At 44.8% G+C, this 12,443-nt stretch overlaps 1 protein-coding gene across 1 annotated transcript in view; it reads right to left on the bottom strand.

Annotated features, from left to right (window-relative positions):
- Positions 1 to 243: 243 nt before the first annotated feature.
- The window catches only part of ILDR1 (immunoglobulin like domain containing receptor 1), a 29,705-nt gene continuing 17,505 nt past the window's right edge, over positions 244 to 12,443 (bottom strand). The window contains exons 5-8 of the mRNA XM_030329326.1: positions 12,124 to 12,270; positions 5,659 to 5,790; positions 4,624 to 5,444; positions 244 to 464 (exon numbers count right to left, since the gene is read on the bottom strand). Of these exons, the coding sequence (XP_030185186.1) occupies positions 423 to 464; positions 4,624 to 5,444; positions 5,659 to 5,790; positions 12,124 to 12,270 (1,142 nt within the window). The 3' untranslated portion in view covers positions 244 to 422. The remainder of the gene's footprint in view (positions 465 to 4,623; positions 5,445 to 5,658; positions 5,791 to 12,123; positions 12,271 to 12,443) is intronic.

The raw sequence follows: 12,443 nt of genomic DNA, 5'->3' as shown, positions 1-12,443 counted from the left end.
AACACTATAGTCATGAATTCCTCAAACTCTTGTTTTTTAAACAGGTTTTTTAATGTTTATTTATTTTTGAGAGACAGAAAGAGACAGAGCATGAGAAGGGGAGGGGTACAGAGAGAGAGGCAGACACAGAATCCGAAGCAGGCTCCAGGCTCTGAGCTATCAGCACAGAGCCCAACATGGGGCTAGAACACAGAAGCCGTGAGATCATGACCTGGGCCGAAGTCAGACGCTCAACTGACTGAGCCACTCAGGCACCCCTCAAACTCATGTTTTTAATATTCTTCTGTTTTATTCTCAGAACCTAAGCCAGAACTGTTAGAAACGGATTGGTAGAGTCCGTCCCAAGTCAGCTGGACATCTAGGTGATGCTGATGACTTGCGGAGCTGAGAAGTAGCCAAAGAAGTAGTGCTGTGCCGGGTGACTAAATGACCACACTCCTTCCACTATGGGAGCTGTCTCTCTCCTGTGGAATAGAACACAAAAAAATCCAGTCAGCTGGGATCTATTGTCTATGCATATAACACACAAGGTGCACTTGATTGTGTTCAAATCATAGATGAGTGGTGGATGCTGGGACAGCATGTATGAATCTAAAAATTATTTCTTGACTCTTCATAAAGCCAGTGTCTTCCCCAGGCTGAAGTTTCTCTTCTTTCATATCTCCCTGGAGGCTCCCTCAAACATCTTTAATTTTTGAAAGTTTTAGTCTCATTCACTTTGTCACCTGCTGATTTTAACATCTTTAAGTGTCCCTTAGACTGAAAAAAAGTACTCTGTCCATTCATCAGCCCATCTCCCTACCATTTGTTTATGAAGACATGGCCGACTTCTTTTTCTACTCATATTCTCCTGAACCATTCCTTCTCAGCCCTTCTAAAAAGTTTAGCTTCATACCTTAGTATTTCTCTCAAGTTATTTTTCAGAGATCATTATCTCTTCCTGACCAAACTCAGTGGCTTTTCTTCAATAGTTAGTCCACTTGATCTTTCGGCTTTTTCAACTTGTTCTATCAGGGCAAGCACTATGTCTACATTTCTCATATTTCTCTAACTATATATTGTAGGGGATTTCTATCTATGTTTTGAATATCTACAGCTGTAGTCCATGAATGTGACCTTTCTTATCTTACTTGAAATGGCAAAATAAGGTATCTGTCCCAAAACATACTGTTCAAAATGCATTGTATATGTACATACATTCATGTTGCTATAGAAAAATTGTGTTTCCATTTTATTAGGAAAGTGATTTTTAGGGGGCACGACTTCTAATCAAAATGCTATGGGATAAATGTTCTCTGATACAAAGGAAAGTAATGAAATGGGACAAAAGGAAAGTTCCTTGTGCAGGGCTTGCTGAAGAAAAACCTACACATGATCAAGGAATAGGCATTGTATTAAAAGTAGAAGATTAAGTATACTGATCAAAAAAAGGTTTTATTAAATTGAGTCAAGAAAAATGAAAAAAAAATCTTGGCTTCTCTACAGAAAGTTTGAGTTTAACTAGGAGAGGAAGGAATGCAGTTTTCTTTCATATTATAAGAGGTGTGTATAGGCCAAGCTTGCAACAAACCAGAAATGCCTTGGGAAGCCCTTTATGATAAGGCAAGATTGGAAAGAAAGATAATCAATTTGAAGGAGGTCAGGAACACATGGGGCAATGCAGTGTGAAACCACAGGAGTTTAAAGCATGACATTATAGTTTCTTAGATTTCTGAGGTTTGATGGAGTGGAAAAAACACCAGACCTGAGGTCAGATATCAACTGGTTTGGCAGTCAAACGGGAGACTCCTCAACATAACTTCCACTTTCTCATGGGCACTGTGTAAAGAACAGGGTAATATTTTGGATGGAAGCCCTTGTTCCTTGGTATATATTTGTTAAACATTAATGATTCTTTAGAGAGAAGGTTCCATGTGAGCAAAAGATTTTTTGATTAATGCATATTGCTCTGAATATTTAATGAACTATTTTTAAAAAGTGTTTTGTAAAAAGTTATGGTAAAACTAACTGCCAAAAGCTTGATTTAAGAAAATCGTGAAACATCAAGTCAAGGAGCAAACAGGAACTTCCAGTTATACATAATCAAAGATTGCCATCTAGTGGTCTAATTGTATTATACGTTCTGACGTTAGCTGCAAACTCTGAAGACTTCAGAGGCTAGGAAAGTGTGTGGGAAGCAACCAGCCCCACTGAGGAAAGATGCAAAGAGATTTTGGCCCTGGATACTTTTGCTTCACTAAAGGCATTAAAAATTCCAACTATGAACAAAACACTGTGCCCTTCCAAGCCAATCAATTTTCTACAGCCAGCTTTGGCCCTGGGCCTCTAGTCACTCAGAATATGAGTAGACAGTTGAATGTGATAAAGTAAACTGATAACTCTTTGTGAGATAAGTTCAGAGATCCAAAACAATGAAGGCTTTCAAAATGATCGTTAGTGAGATCTTTGGGTCTTGTGAGCAACTTTGCAATAGAAAATGTGGTTTGCCTGTGTTAGAATTAGTGGTGTGTACATCTTAATGATAAAGGAAGCTGTGATACTTTCAGAAAATAGGGAAGAAATAAAGTCTGAGGAAGAAATATAAAAGGAGAGCATCATTGCCCCAGACGATTCTTCTTTCTTTCAAATGAGGCATTATGAGTTACTGAAAGGGTACAGGCTTGAGAGAGAGCTGTCTGTGTTCAAATTCTGGTTTCACTCCCTACTGGCTTTGTGACTTAGGGCATGATACTTAATCTCACTGAGCCTCACCTAATGTTATAAAGATTAAGTGAAATAAGGTTTAGAAAGGGCTTACCCCAGTGTCTGGAACTTAATTAATGTTCCTTTTTCCCTTCTCTCACTTACTAGAAACCACATAATTGAACTTAAAGAGAAGAAAATGAAAAAAAAAATTAGAAGAAAACAGGGCTTGGATTTGGGGCCAAACACTGGCTTTTACATTACACTTTTTTTTTTTTCTGTTAAAATAAGAGACAGTTTAGTCACTAATGACTAAAGTAATAGCTGTTGTCCCAGCTCTAACTGGTTCTGGGTTTTCTTTCAGGATATAATTTTCTTACTGGTAACATGGAAGAAAGAGCTGTATCCACTGTAACATGAAAATAATAGTAAAAACCTCACAGGGTGTTGTAAGGATTAAATTAGTGCATAAATGCCCATAGCTAGGTACCACTTAGTAAGGATACTAGTAAGTTTCATTGTTACTGGTCTTTGCCTCTCTCATGGGACATCTGTGAGAATATGATATAATTGCCATTATTTCAGAAGTGCCTGCAGACCTTCCTCATGAATTACTCTCTCACCAAGGCTCTTTTCCTGAAAGACTAGCACCATAGCTTCCACAACGTCCCTGTTTCTTTGCACACTACATACATGTGATTGTTTTTTAAACAAATCACAGCAGTATTTGCATTTCCAAATGACAGATGTATCCTTGAAGGTATATTAGAGACTAAAATTCTTCTTCCTATGATATCTTCTACTCTGGGAACTTCCCTCAGAGATATCTCTATCTCAACAGAGGCAAACAGAAGAGGATTTAGGTCAAATACAGAAATATATTTTCATGTAAATTGGTTCCAAAGGCAGTTCGGGAATATTTTTGAGCAACGGCAGCATAACTTTGCAAAGTGACAACATTAAGGGAATATCATCATTTGGATATATTAATTATAAAATGATTTTTTAAGTCACATCTTAAAAAACAAATTAAGGCCAGGGCACCTGGGTGGCTCAGTCAGTTAAGTGTCTGACTTCAGCTCAGGTCATGATCTTGCAGTCTGTGAGTTGGAGCCCCACATTGGGCTCTGGGCTGACAGCTCAGAGCCTGGAGCCTGCTTTGGATTCTGTGTTCCCCTCTCTCTCTGCCCTTCCCTCACTTGTGCTCTCTCTCTCTCTCGCAAAAATAAATTAAAACAAGGTTTTTTTAATTAAAAAAAAACAAAAATTAAGGCCTATAATCCCTCTTTGTGCCCCTTTTAGGCTGGTAAGCTATGACTAGCACCTTGCCTGTTCACAGAACCCTAAAGTTTTACCCATATTTGGGATATGAGGTATTTATTGTTTTGGTTTGGGGTTTTTTTTCATCAGTTTAAGGATTCTTTCCAGGGGGTCTCAGAGGACCTCATCCTCGAATACAACAAGGCCTTGCACCCTGACTTGCAGCACTCAGAAGTGGCACAAATGTCCTCTGTCAGGCTGCATGTTCTAATTTGGGGTATGGAAATACGGTTGCTAAGTAAAGACAGGCAGGTATGACAGGAAGTAAAGCCTTAGCCATAAAGCCCGTGTTTAAGTCTTAGCTCCACTACTCACAAGGCACTTAATTATTCTGAGCCTCATTTCTGAATCCGTGAAATGGGGAAGCCCTGCCTCACCAGACTGTGATGAAGGCTGGTCTGAGGATGAGAAGGCCCTGTTTTAAGCATCAAGCATCGAGCCCTTCCTGGCCCTCTGCACTCACCCGGCCCCTTCGAGCGAGGTCTCACCAAGCCCATGAGGCAAGCTGTGCAAAACAAGGAGGAGGTATTCTCACTGGTGGCACGTGGGGTGGCCTCTGCCAGCTGTGGCCAAGCCCCGCTCCGCCCATGCCCGACCCTCAGCAGGATGCCCCAGGCTCACCGAGCGCCTCTCCACACTCCCTTTTTTCCTGCCATTCTTGCCTGGCATGACATCCAGCGAGCGGTAGCTGGGTGGCTTCTCCTCAGGCCAGTGTGAGGGGTGTGAGCTGCGGCGGTGGGTTCCCCAGCTCCGGGACTGCCTCTCCTTCTCATCCTCCTCAGAGCTCCAGGAACTGAGGCCGGAAGGCAAGGGCGGGGAGTAGCTGCGGGGCCTGTGCCTCCGGGGCCTCTGGGCATTCTCCCGGGGGCCAGGCCTGTGAGGTCGGCCTGAGTAGTGGCTCCGAGCAGATAGGTGGTTGGGCCACCAGCGGGCCTCACTGGACGAGGGGCCGTCACTGAGGCTGTCCCTGTCTGCCCAGGGCGTGGGTAACCCACGCAGCCCAGAGCAGTGGCGCCTTCCCCTCTGAAGTTGGTTCGGCTCCCGTCCTTCCAATGCTCGGCGCTTAGGCTCCCGGTCCTGGAGCTCCTGGTGAAAAGCAGAGTAGTGGGGCTGCCTTCTCTCCTCCCTCAGATCCCAGGGTCCAGGGGGAATTGGAGTGAGCCACTGTTGGTGGGAGGAGTTGCTGGTCCTCTGGGAGGACGGCAGGTCTCTGATCAGTGGAGGCAGGTGGATGATTCTGCGTTCCACAACCTCAGAGCCCAGGGAGGACAGCATGCTGCAGGCTTGGCCAGATATGGCTTTGAGGTCAGGGGGCAGAGGCTGGGCTGGGTTGAGGTTCCGCAGCTCTTTCTCCAAATACTCTAGGACACCATTGGTGATGGGAGGGTGAGCAGTGGTCTGGCTCATTGGCATCTGTGGGAGGCTGGATCGCAGGGACAAATCTGAATGGAAACAAGGATAAGAACATACAGAATGGCTGGCCCAAAACATGGCTTCTCAGAACTATGGCACCAAAATGCCACATTTTTCAGCTTGCATCCATCCCGTCCCCTTGATCATAGATATCCACTATATTGTCGTGAAGGCCCCAATGCAGCCCATATTCCTACCCTTACCCTCTGCCTTCTCCCACCCCAAATCTCTGGCAAGGTTTACCTCGCTGCAGCAGCAGGTTCATTGGATAAGATGAAACCTGGGAGCTCCTGTCCGCCCCCCAGTATAGGGGTTTTTCCATCATCTGAGGGCCTAGGGCCTGAGCCTGCTTCATGTACCGGTGGCGAGCCAGGGCTAGAGGGGAAAAAGGAGAAATGCGGACCCTCAGCCAGGACAAGCCCCACACCTCCCACCTCACTTTTCTTGCTAGGAGGCTTTGCTAAGAGGCCAGTTTCTGACCTATCTTACATAGGAGTGAAAGTTAAGGGAATAGTAACTAATTGGTCATCTTGCAAGGAGCTGGGACTCCTGGGGTACAGGATGCAACCCCTATTCCCAAGGAAAGCATACCTATAACCTTGACTTCCTAGTCTTGAAAATATTGTATCGTCCTGCCATTCCCAGTTTCACCTAAAATGTAGGTAGATACGTGGGTATTAGTAGGCAATGAAATCTTGGGTCCCAGGCCAACAAGGCCTTCAGCCACGGGCCAAATCTAGAAGGGGCAGACGCAAAGGACTTCAAGGCAGCTATGAGTCAGGGACTGCCAGGGAAGCTCAGGGCTGCCCACTCAGAGTGGAAAAAGCTAAAAAAAAAAAAAAGGATGTAGATGCTGAGGTCAATGGGAAGAATTACTGGTAAAGGGAGGGACACTGAAGAATGTTCTAGCTGGTACAACAGCCCTGCAACCCTGGGGGTGGAGAGGAAAAACTAGTGGAAGGGAGGCAAGAGATGCAAAAAGCTGAAGTAGATCCCAGTGGATCCTTTCTACTCTTCTCCTTATCCTAAGTAGGGGGAATCTCTAAGTGGTGCAGTGAAGGCAGAGAAGGGAGAAGGGAAATACCATTTCCTTTCAGGGCAAAGAAAATCATATAAAAAAAGCACAAGGGATCAATAGAAATGTCACTCTGATACCCTAGTGCAACTAGTCTGAAGGACACAATCCTCTCCTCTCTGCCCCCATGAGTGTAAATTAAAAACAAAGTCATTTAGTTGGTTTGTTCATGAATTTCTATTTTAAGGTGATTGTGTCCCAAGGTCTCAGTCCATCCATGCATGTAGGAAAAGGACTTGTGTGTTCAGGCAGGAAGTGCCTGCCTCAGGCCCCCCAGCTGGCACTCTCACCTTCTCCTGGGTTCCTCAAGCCTGTGGCCACCTCTAAAGCAGCAGGGCTCTGCCTCAGGCTTCCTCCTGGCACAGTAAGAGGGGCAGACAGGCACTCTGGACCCTACTGCAAAGGGCCGGGGATTTGCTGAGGCCAACAGCTAAGTGGCCATCTGGACCCAATGACTCCAGTGTGAAACAAACTTCCAGCACAACAGGAAGTGGTTGCAGCAGAGCCTCCAGAAATGTCCGGAGCTCCAGCCCTGGTGGTGCGTCATAGCCCAGCCTGGAGGAAATCAGATGCAAACTTAGAGAAGCTCACCCAGCTGCCACACCTTCATGCCACTGGCCAGCACTCTAGACCCTCCACATGCTTCAGCACTTTCCTCTCCCTCTTGCTAACAGATGCCTCCCCTAGCTTCCTATATGTGCTACCATCAGCACACATAATGCCCTGCTTAATATGTATGTGCCAGTCACTTTATATAGGCTAACTAATCCTCAGAGCAATCTGTTAATGTGGGAATTAGATGAAGAAGCTGGGTGCAGGGAGGTTGACTTCCCAGTTCAAGGTCCCATAGCTGGTGATGGCCAGAGGTGCCATTCTGATGCCCAGGCCTGTGTCCTTTCTGTCAAATCAGTGAGTCCCCAGACTCCTTTATTTCTGTGATGAAAAACAAAACAAAAAAACAAAAACCTTCCACAATTGTACCTCCTCCCTTTATTACTCTCCAACTCAGCTCTATACCTTTCAAAACCCACTCCAGACCTGCCTCTGCCTCTAAGGCCTGGGGACATCTGGCTCAATTGGGAACAACTCTATCCACCATCGACCCCTCTAACTGAATCCTGGCCCCTTCCTTCTCCTACTCTCTTAATTCAACAGTAGAGAAAGGGAAAGTTGGGCTTACTCCTTGCTCCCCAAATGACTTAACTAATGGGACCCTCTGCACAGATAACTCTCTAGAGACCCTTCCAATCCTCCATGAGCTTTCCTGTTAAATTTTCCATACTTCAGAGATTAACCCACCTGCTCCCTTCTTAGCTGCCACATCCTTTTTCCCAGGGCCCCTCCCTTCCCTGATGCAATGGAACTGTTGAGATGGGAGTGGAAAACACAACCTCTGAGCTTCTCCTATGCCCTCTTGTCCCCTAGGGATGTCAGGGTTTTCTGTTCACCTAGTGGGGAATCAGATGGGCAATAAAATAAGAGACATGGAGAAAGTAGCTAAGCCTCAAAAAACTCCTAATAAGTTATCTCTGAACCTCAGTGGAGTAAAGTCTGCCTTGATCACTGTAATGAGCTACTTAAAAATACAGATTACTGGGTCCTGTTCCCAGATATCCTTCAGTCTCACGCAGTGCAAGCAGCAGCTGTGTTTTCAACAAGCTCCCTAATTCAAGTGCAGGAAGCTCAACTAGAGTTGTCTACTGAGGATTCTCAAGAATCTCCTGAGAACTATGGTCCTCAGGGTTTAGTTTCCTTAAATACAAGCTTTGAGGGTCAATGGACTTCCACCTGAATCCCAGCGTATACCAGGAGTCTGATTTTGAGTGACCTTCCAGAGTATGCGGGCCCAGGCTCCTCATCTGTAAGCTAAGGATGGAAATACCTATTTCATAAAGTTGTTGAGGTTAAGTGAAGCAATACATTTGAAATGCCCAACATGACAGACAGTCAAGAGACAGTGGCTCTCATTGTTATAATAAGTCACTTTTTTTGCTTTAGATCCCATAGGAAACAAAAGTATACATTTGTATACATTTGGAGCCTAAACTACCAAAGGCATATTTATCTTCACTTCTGAGGAAAACCCAGGGCATGTTCTTTAAGACATCTCTTCCGTGACAGAAATGACACAGCACCTGCCTCTCCTTCCCTGCAGTCAAGATCATCTGTGGTGCCTTGAAGCCTTCCAACTGCACTTGCCTGTAACTGCTTACCAGCCATTCCCCACTCTTAAAGAACTCCTTCTTTACCCTCTTTTGAACCATGGTCACATAGTCCTTTCACTTTTTCCCATACACCAGTCCCCGTAACTTGGCTGGCTAATCATTTCAGTGACATCCTGAGGAGCTCCCTAGAATCCCATGCACTTGAACTCTTACCATTTCAGCTTTAGCTTCTGGCCCCATGCTGCCAGAGCTGACCGTAGTCAGACAACCACCTTCAAGTAGCCCTCCTCAACTGGCTTCCCTTGACTGATCTATAGACCCCACTTCCCTCCTCTAGAGCAGCAGTTTAAATGGTCCCCACTTCTCATGTCTTCCCCTCCCCATGAACTTTCAGCTGATGACATCATCTTGGTTGAGGAAGAGGAACCAGCCCTGGGCATGGAATCAAGAGAACTATGTCTAGTCCAGGATCTGCCACTAACGAGCTGTGTGAAATTGTGCAAAAGTCTCTTTAGGCCTTACTTCCTTCTGCTGTAAGCAGAATGGGGAGGTGGGTGGGTAGATCAGAGATTCCCAGTGTGGCCTGTGGCCCTACTACACAGGATGCCTAGAGGCCCTGTGGGGAGGATGGCCAGTAACCGATGTAGGGATCAGTTTCAATCACTTTCATCTTTTAAGTTCTACTGTGGGTCATTTACCAGTACTAAGTGAAATATCAAGAGTTACTAATATCTGGTGTCATTTCATTTTTTCTCCTCGCTGGTCCTCTATTAACTCACTGTAAAGCGGGAGCAAGTTAGGGAGGTGAGCTGTGGTCAGAGAAGGTCAAGAAGCACTGATGTCATTCTCAAGCTCTGTTCTGCCTCTAGAATTCTGATTTGCTGAAATTGAGACAGGCTGGTATGAGATCGCTCAGCTTCTTCCCTTACACTTTGGATCATCCCCCTCATTTTAATGACTTCCCCCCTTTCTCCAGAGGTCAGGCTGCCCTTCCCTTCCTTTCTACAGGTAGTTCTTTTGCTGTATACCTGATGTCAATCCCAACTGTTCCTCCTGCTCAGTGATCGCCTTGCCTCATAAGGCTTCACTTTAGGGGTGGGCACCTGGGTAGCTCAGTGGGTTAAGCATCTGATTTAGGCTCAGGTCACAATCTCATGGTTAGTGGGTTCAAGCCCTGCGTTAGGTTCTGTGCTGACAGCTCAGAGCCTGGAGCCTGCTTTGGATTCTGTGTCTCCCTCTCTCACTGCCCCTCCCCCACTTGTGTTCTTTCCAAAAAAAAATACGTTAAAAAAATAAGGCTTCACTTTACTCATTTCCTACTGGCCTTGGTTTTTTGCCTACAAATACACTTGGGGTTTTCTTATTCTAACCAACAGTCACACACACAAACCCTTCCCCATGCAAGAGCCCTCCTTAACAACTTCAATCCTATGTAATTTCCTCTTGTCATCAAAATTCTCAGGACAGTCTGCCTTAGTGACTCACTCTGAAAGTGACCTCATTTGCTCAAGTTCAGGGACCTTTATTTGTGGCCTGCATTTCTTTATTTTACCAGTTCTTCTAAATGAACTCTAACCACTTAAGAGAAATCATTCTCCCCCAAACGTGTTTATCAGCTTACTGACAGTGGATACATTTATCATTTGTGTGGGCTTTGTCCCCAGTTCTGCCTGTTTTTAGTGCCCCACTGACTTAGGGATTCTAAGAAGCCATCTTGGGAGCAGTTTTCTCATTTCTTCATACATATTACTACTTCAGTGATAGTGATTTTTCCTTGGGATCTGTCTCAAAGGCTCTTGAAAGGTAGGGAGTTCCACAGCCCAGTATTGAGTCCTCTGCTATTTTCCCTCTCTTTCAGGAGGTCATTGGTTTCTCTGCCAAGCCCACTGTGATCTACACACAGAGGCTGTGGCAGCCTCAACTGTGTGACATTCGGGCATTCATAGGTCAGGTGAACATAGATTCAACACCACACTGCCACTGTTACTTACTAGCTGTGTGACTTCTCTGACCTTCAGTCTCCTCATCTGTTACGCAGTGATAACACAGTCTTCTAGGGTTGTGAGGATTCACAGAGGGAAATATATGGAAGGGGCTTACGCATAGCAGACATCCAAAAAAAAGTTAGTTCTCTTTTCCTATAAGACAAAAACCTCGGAACACAGACCTGAAACCAGACTCAGGCCATTAGCCTTCTTGACATTGTAGATTAAGGTTTTTTTCTATCTTAAGAGGTAATTCCTTATATTTCCTTTTAAAAAATTTCCTTTCAAATGAACCAAACTGATAAAAGTGATTATCTCTGAGTGCTTAGTGTTTACACTTTCCCAAATTTCTCAAATTTTCTACAATGTCATACCTTACTTGTATCATCAGGGGAAAAAATGTTATTTTAAGAACGCAAAATTCCTACCATTTAAAGCAGGTGATTCCACTCCATCTATTTATTAAGAAGTCATTATAGAATAATTTTCTATTAAAAAATTTGGCATTCCACAGACAAATTTTTTAGGGTATATCATAATTTTGGTTTAAAATGTCAAATTTTAGGGGCACCTGGGTGGCTCAGTCAGTTAAGTGCCTGACTTCAACTTAGGACATGATCTCACAGTTCATGAGTTCAAGCCCTGAATCGGACTCTGTGCTGACAGCTCAGAGTCTGAAGCCTGCTTCAGATTCTGTCTCCCTCTTTCTCTGCCCTTCCCCTGCTCATGCTCTGTCGCTCTCTCTCTCTCAAAAATAAATAAACATTTGAAAAAAATAAAAAAATAAAAAGTCAAATTTTAGCCCAAAGAAAGATCACATTAAGAGCAAGATCTTCTGTTCCCTCTCTCCTTCATCTAAACCTCTTTCCTTTATCTAAAAAGAGATATTCAAAGTGTGGCCCACAGCTCAGCAGCATCACATCACTTGGGAACTTTTGAGGAATACAAATTGTCGGGCTACCCCAAACCAATTAAACCAGAAACTCTGGACGTAGAGCCAGCAACTAAGTTTTAACAAGCCCTCTAGGTGATTCTTAAGTTTAAGAATCACTGCTTTAACTCCTTTTTCCTCTATCTGTTCATTTCAAGTCCTCTCTAAGGGGTGGCCTTCTCTCTCACTGCTACATTCAAACCACTTGCTCTAGCCACTCCCTGTCCAAGCAAGGTGAGAGCTAGGAGCAAATACTGAAGCACAGGCATTTCAGGGCCACTGAGGAAATGCCATCAATAGGCAGAACCATTGGAAGGAGGCCTCAGGCAGGCTCGGATGTGGAGAGACAGAAATCTTCCCACTTGGGTCTAAAGCTTTCTCTAGCATTATATTCTGTGCTGGGGTCAAAGACCTCTGAGCCTGTGAGGGGAGAAGGGCATGGAGGAGAACCTGGAAGGACCCAAGGTTTTGATCTGTGTGTGTGAAGCTCATGTATTTGGGATACCAGGCTCCAGCATCACCCCATCCCACTGCCCATCTGTCCTCTCTCACCTTCCTCGGGGCAGCAGCAACGGGCAGGACAGCAGGGGCATCGGATGTAGCAGCAGCAATACTGAGGACAGCACTGGCACCAGCACACTCCAATCAGCAGGAGCAGGAGGAGGGCTCCCAGAATGATGAAGATCACTGTCAGCCAGTCTGCAGGGGAGACACCAAGAGGAAGCTAACCAAATATGCAGGTGAATGCTTCCAGGTCTAACATTCTAGAGGTCTAATAAATATAGCTCTTGACCTATAGGTTAAGCTTGACGAATATACCAGCAAAAAAAAAAAAAAAAAAAAGACAAGGAAAGGAAAAGGAAAAGGAAAAG

Source organism: Lynx canadensis, chromosome C2 (assembly GCF_007474595.2).
Source record: "Lynx canadensis isolate LIC74 chromosome C2, mLynCan4.pri.v2, whole genome shotgun sequence".
NCBI lineage: Eukaryota > Metazoa > Chordata > Mammalia > Carnivora > Felidae > Lynx > Lynx canadensis.
Note: the sequence above shows the minus strand (reverse complement) of the source record. Positions and strands in the feature narration are given on the sequence as shown.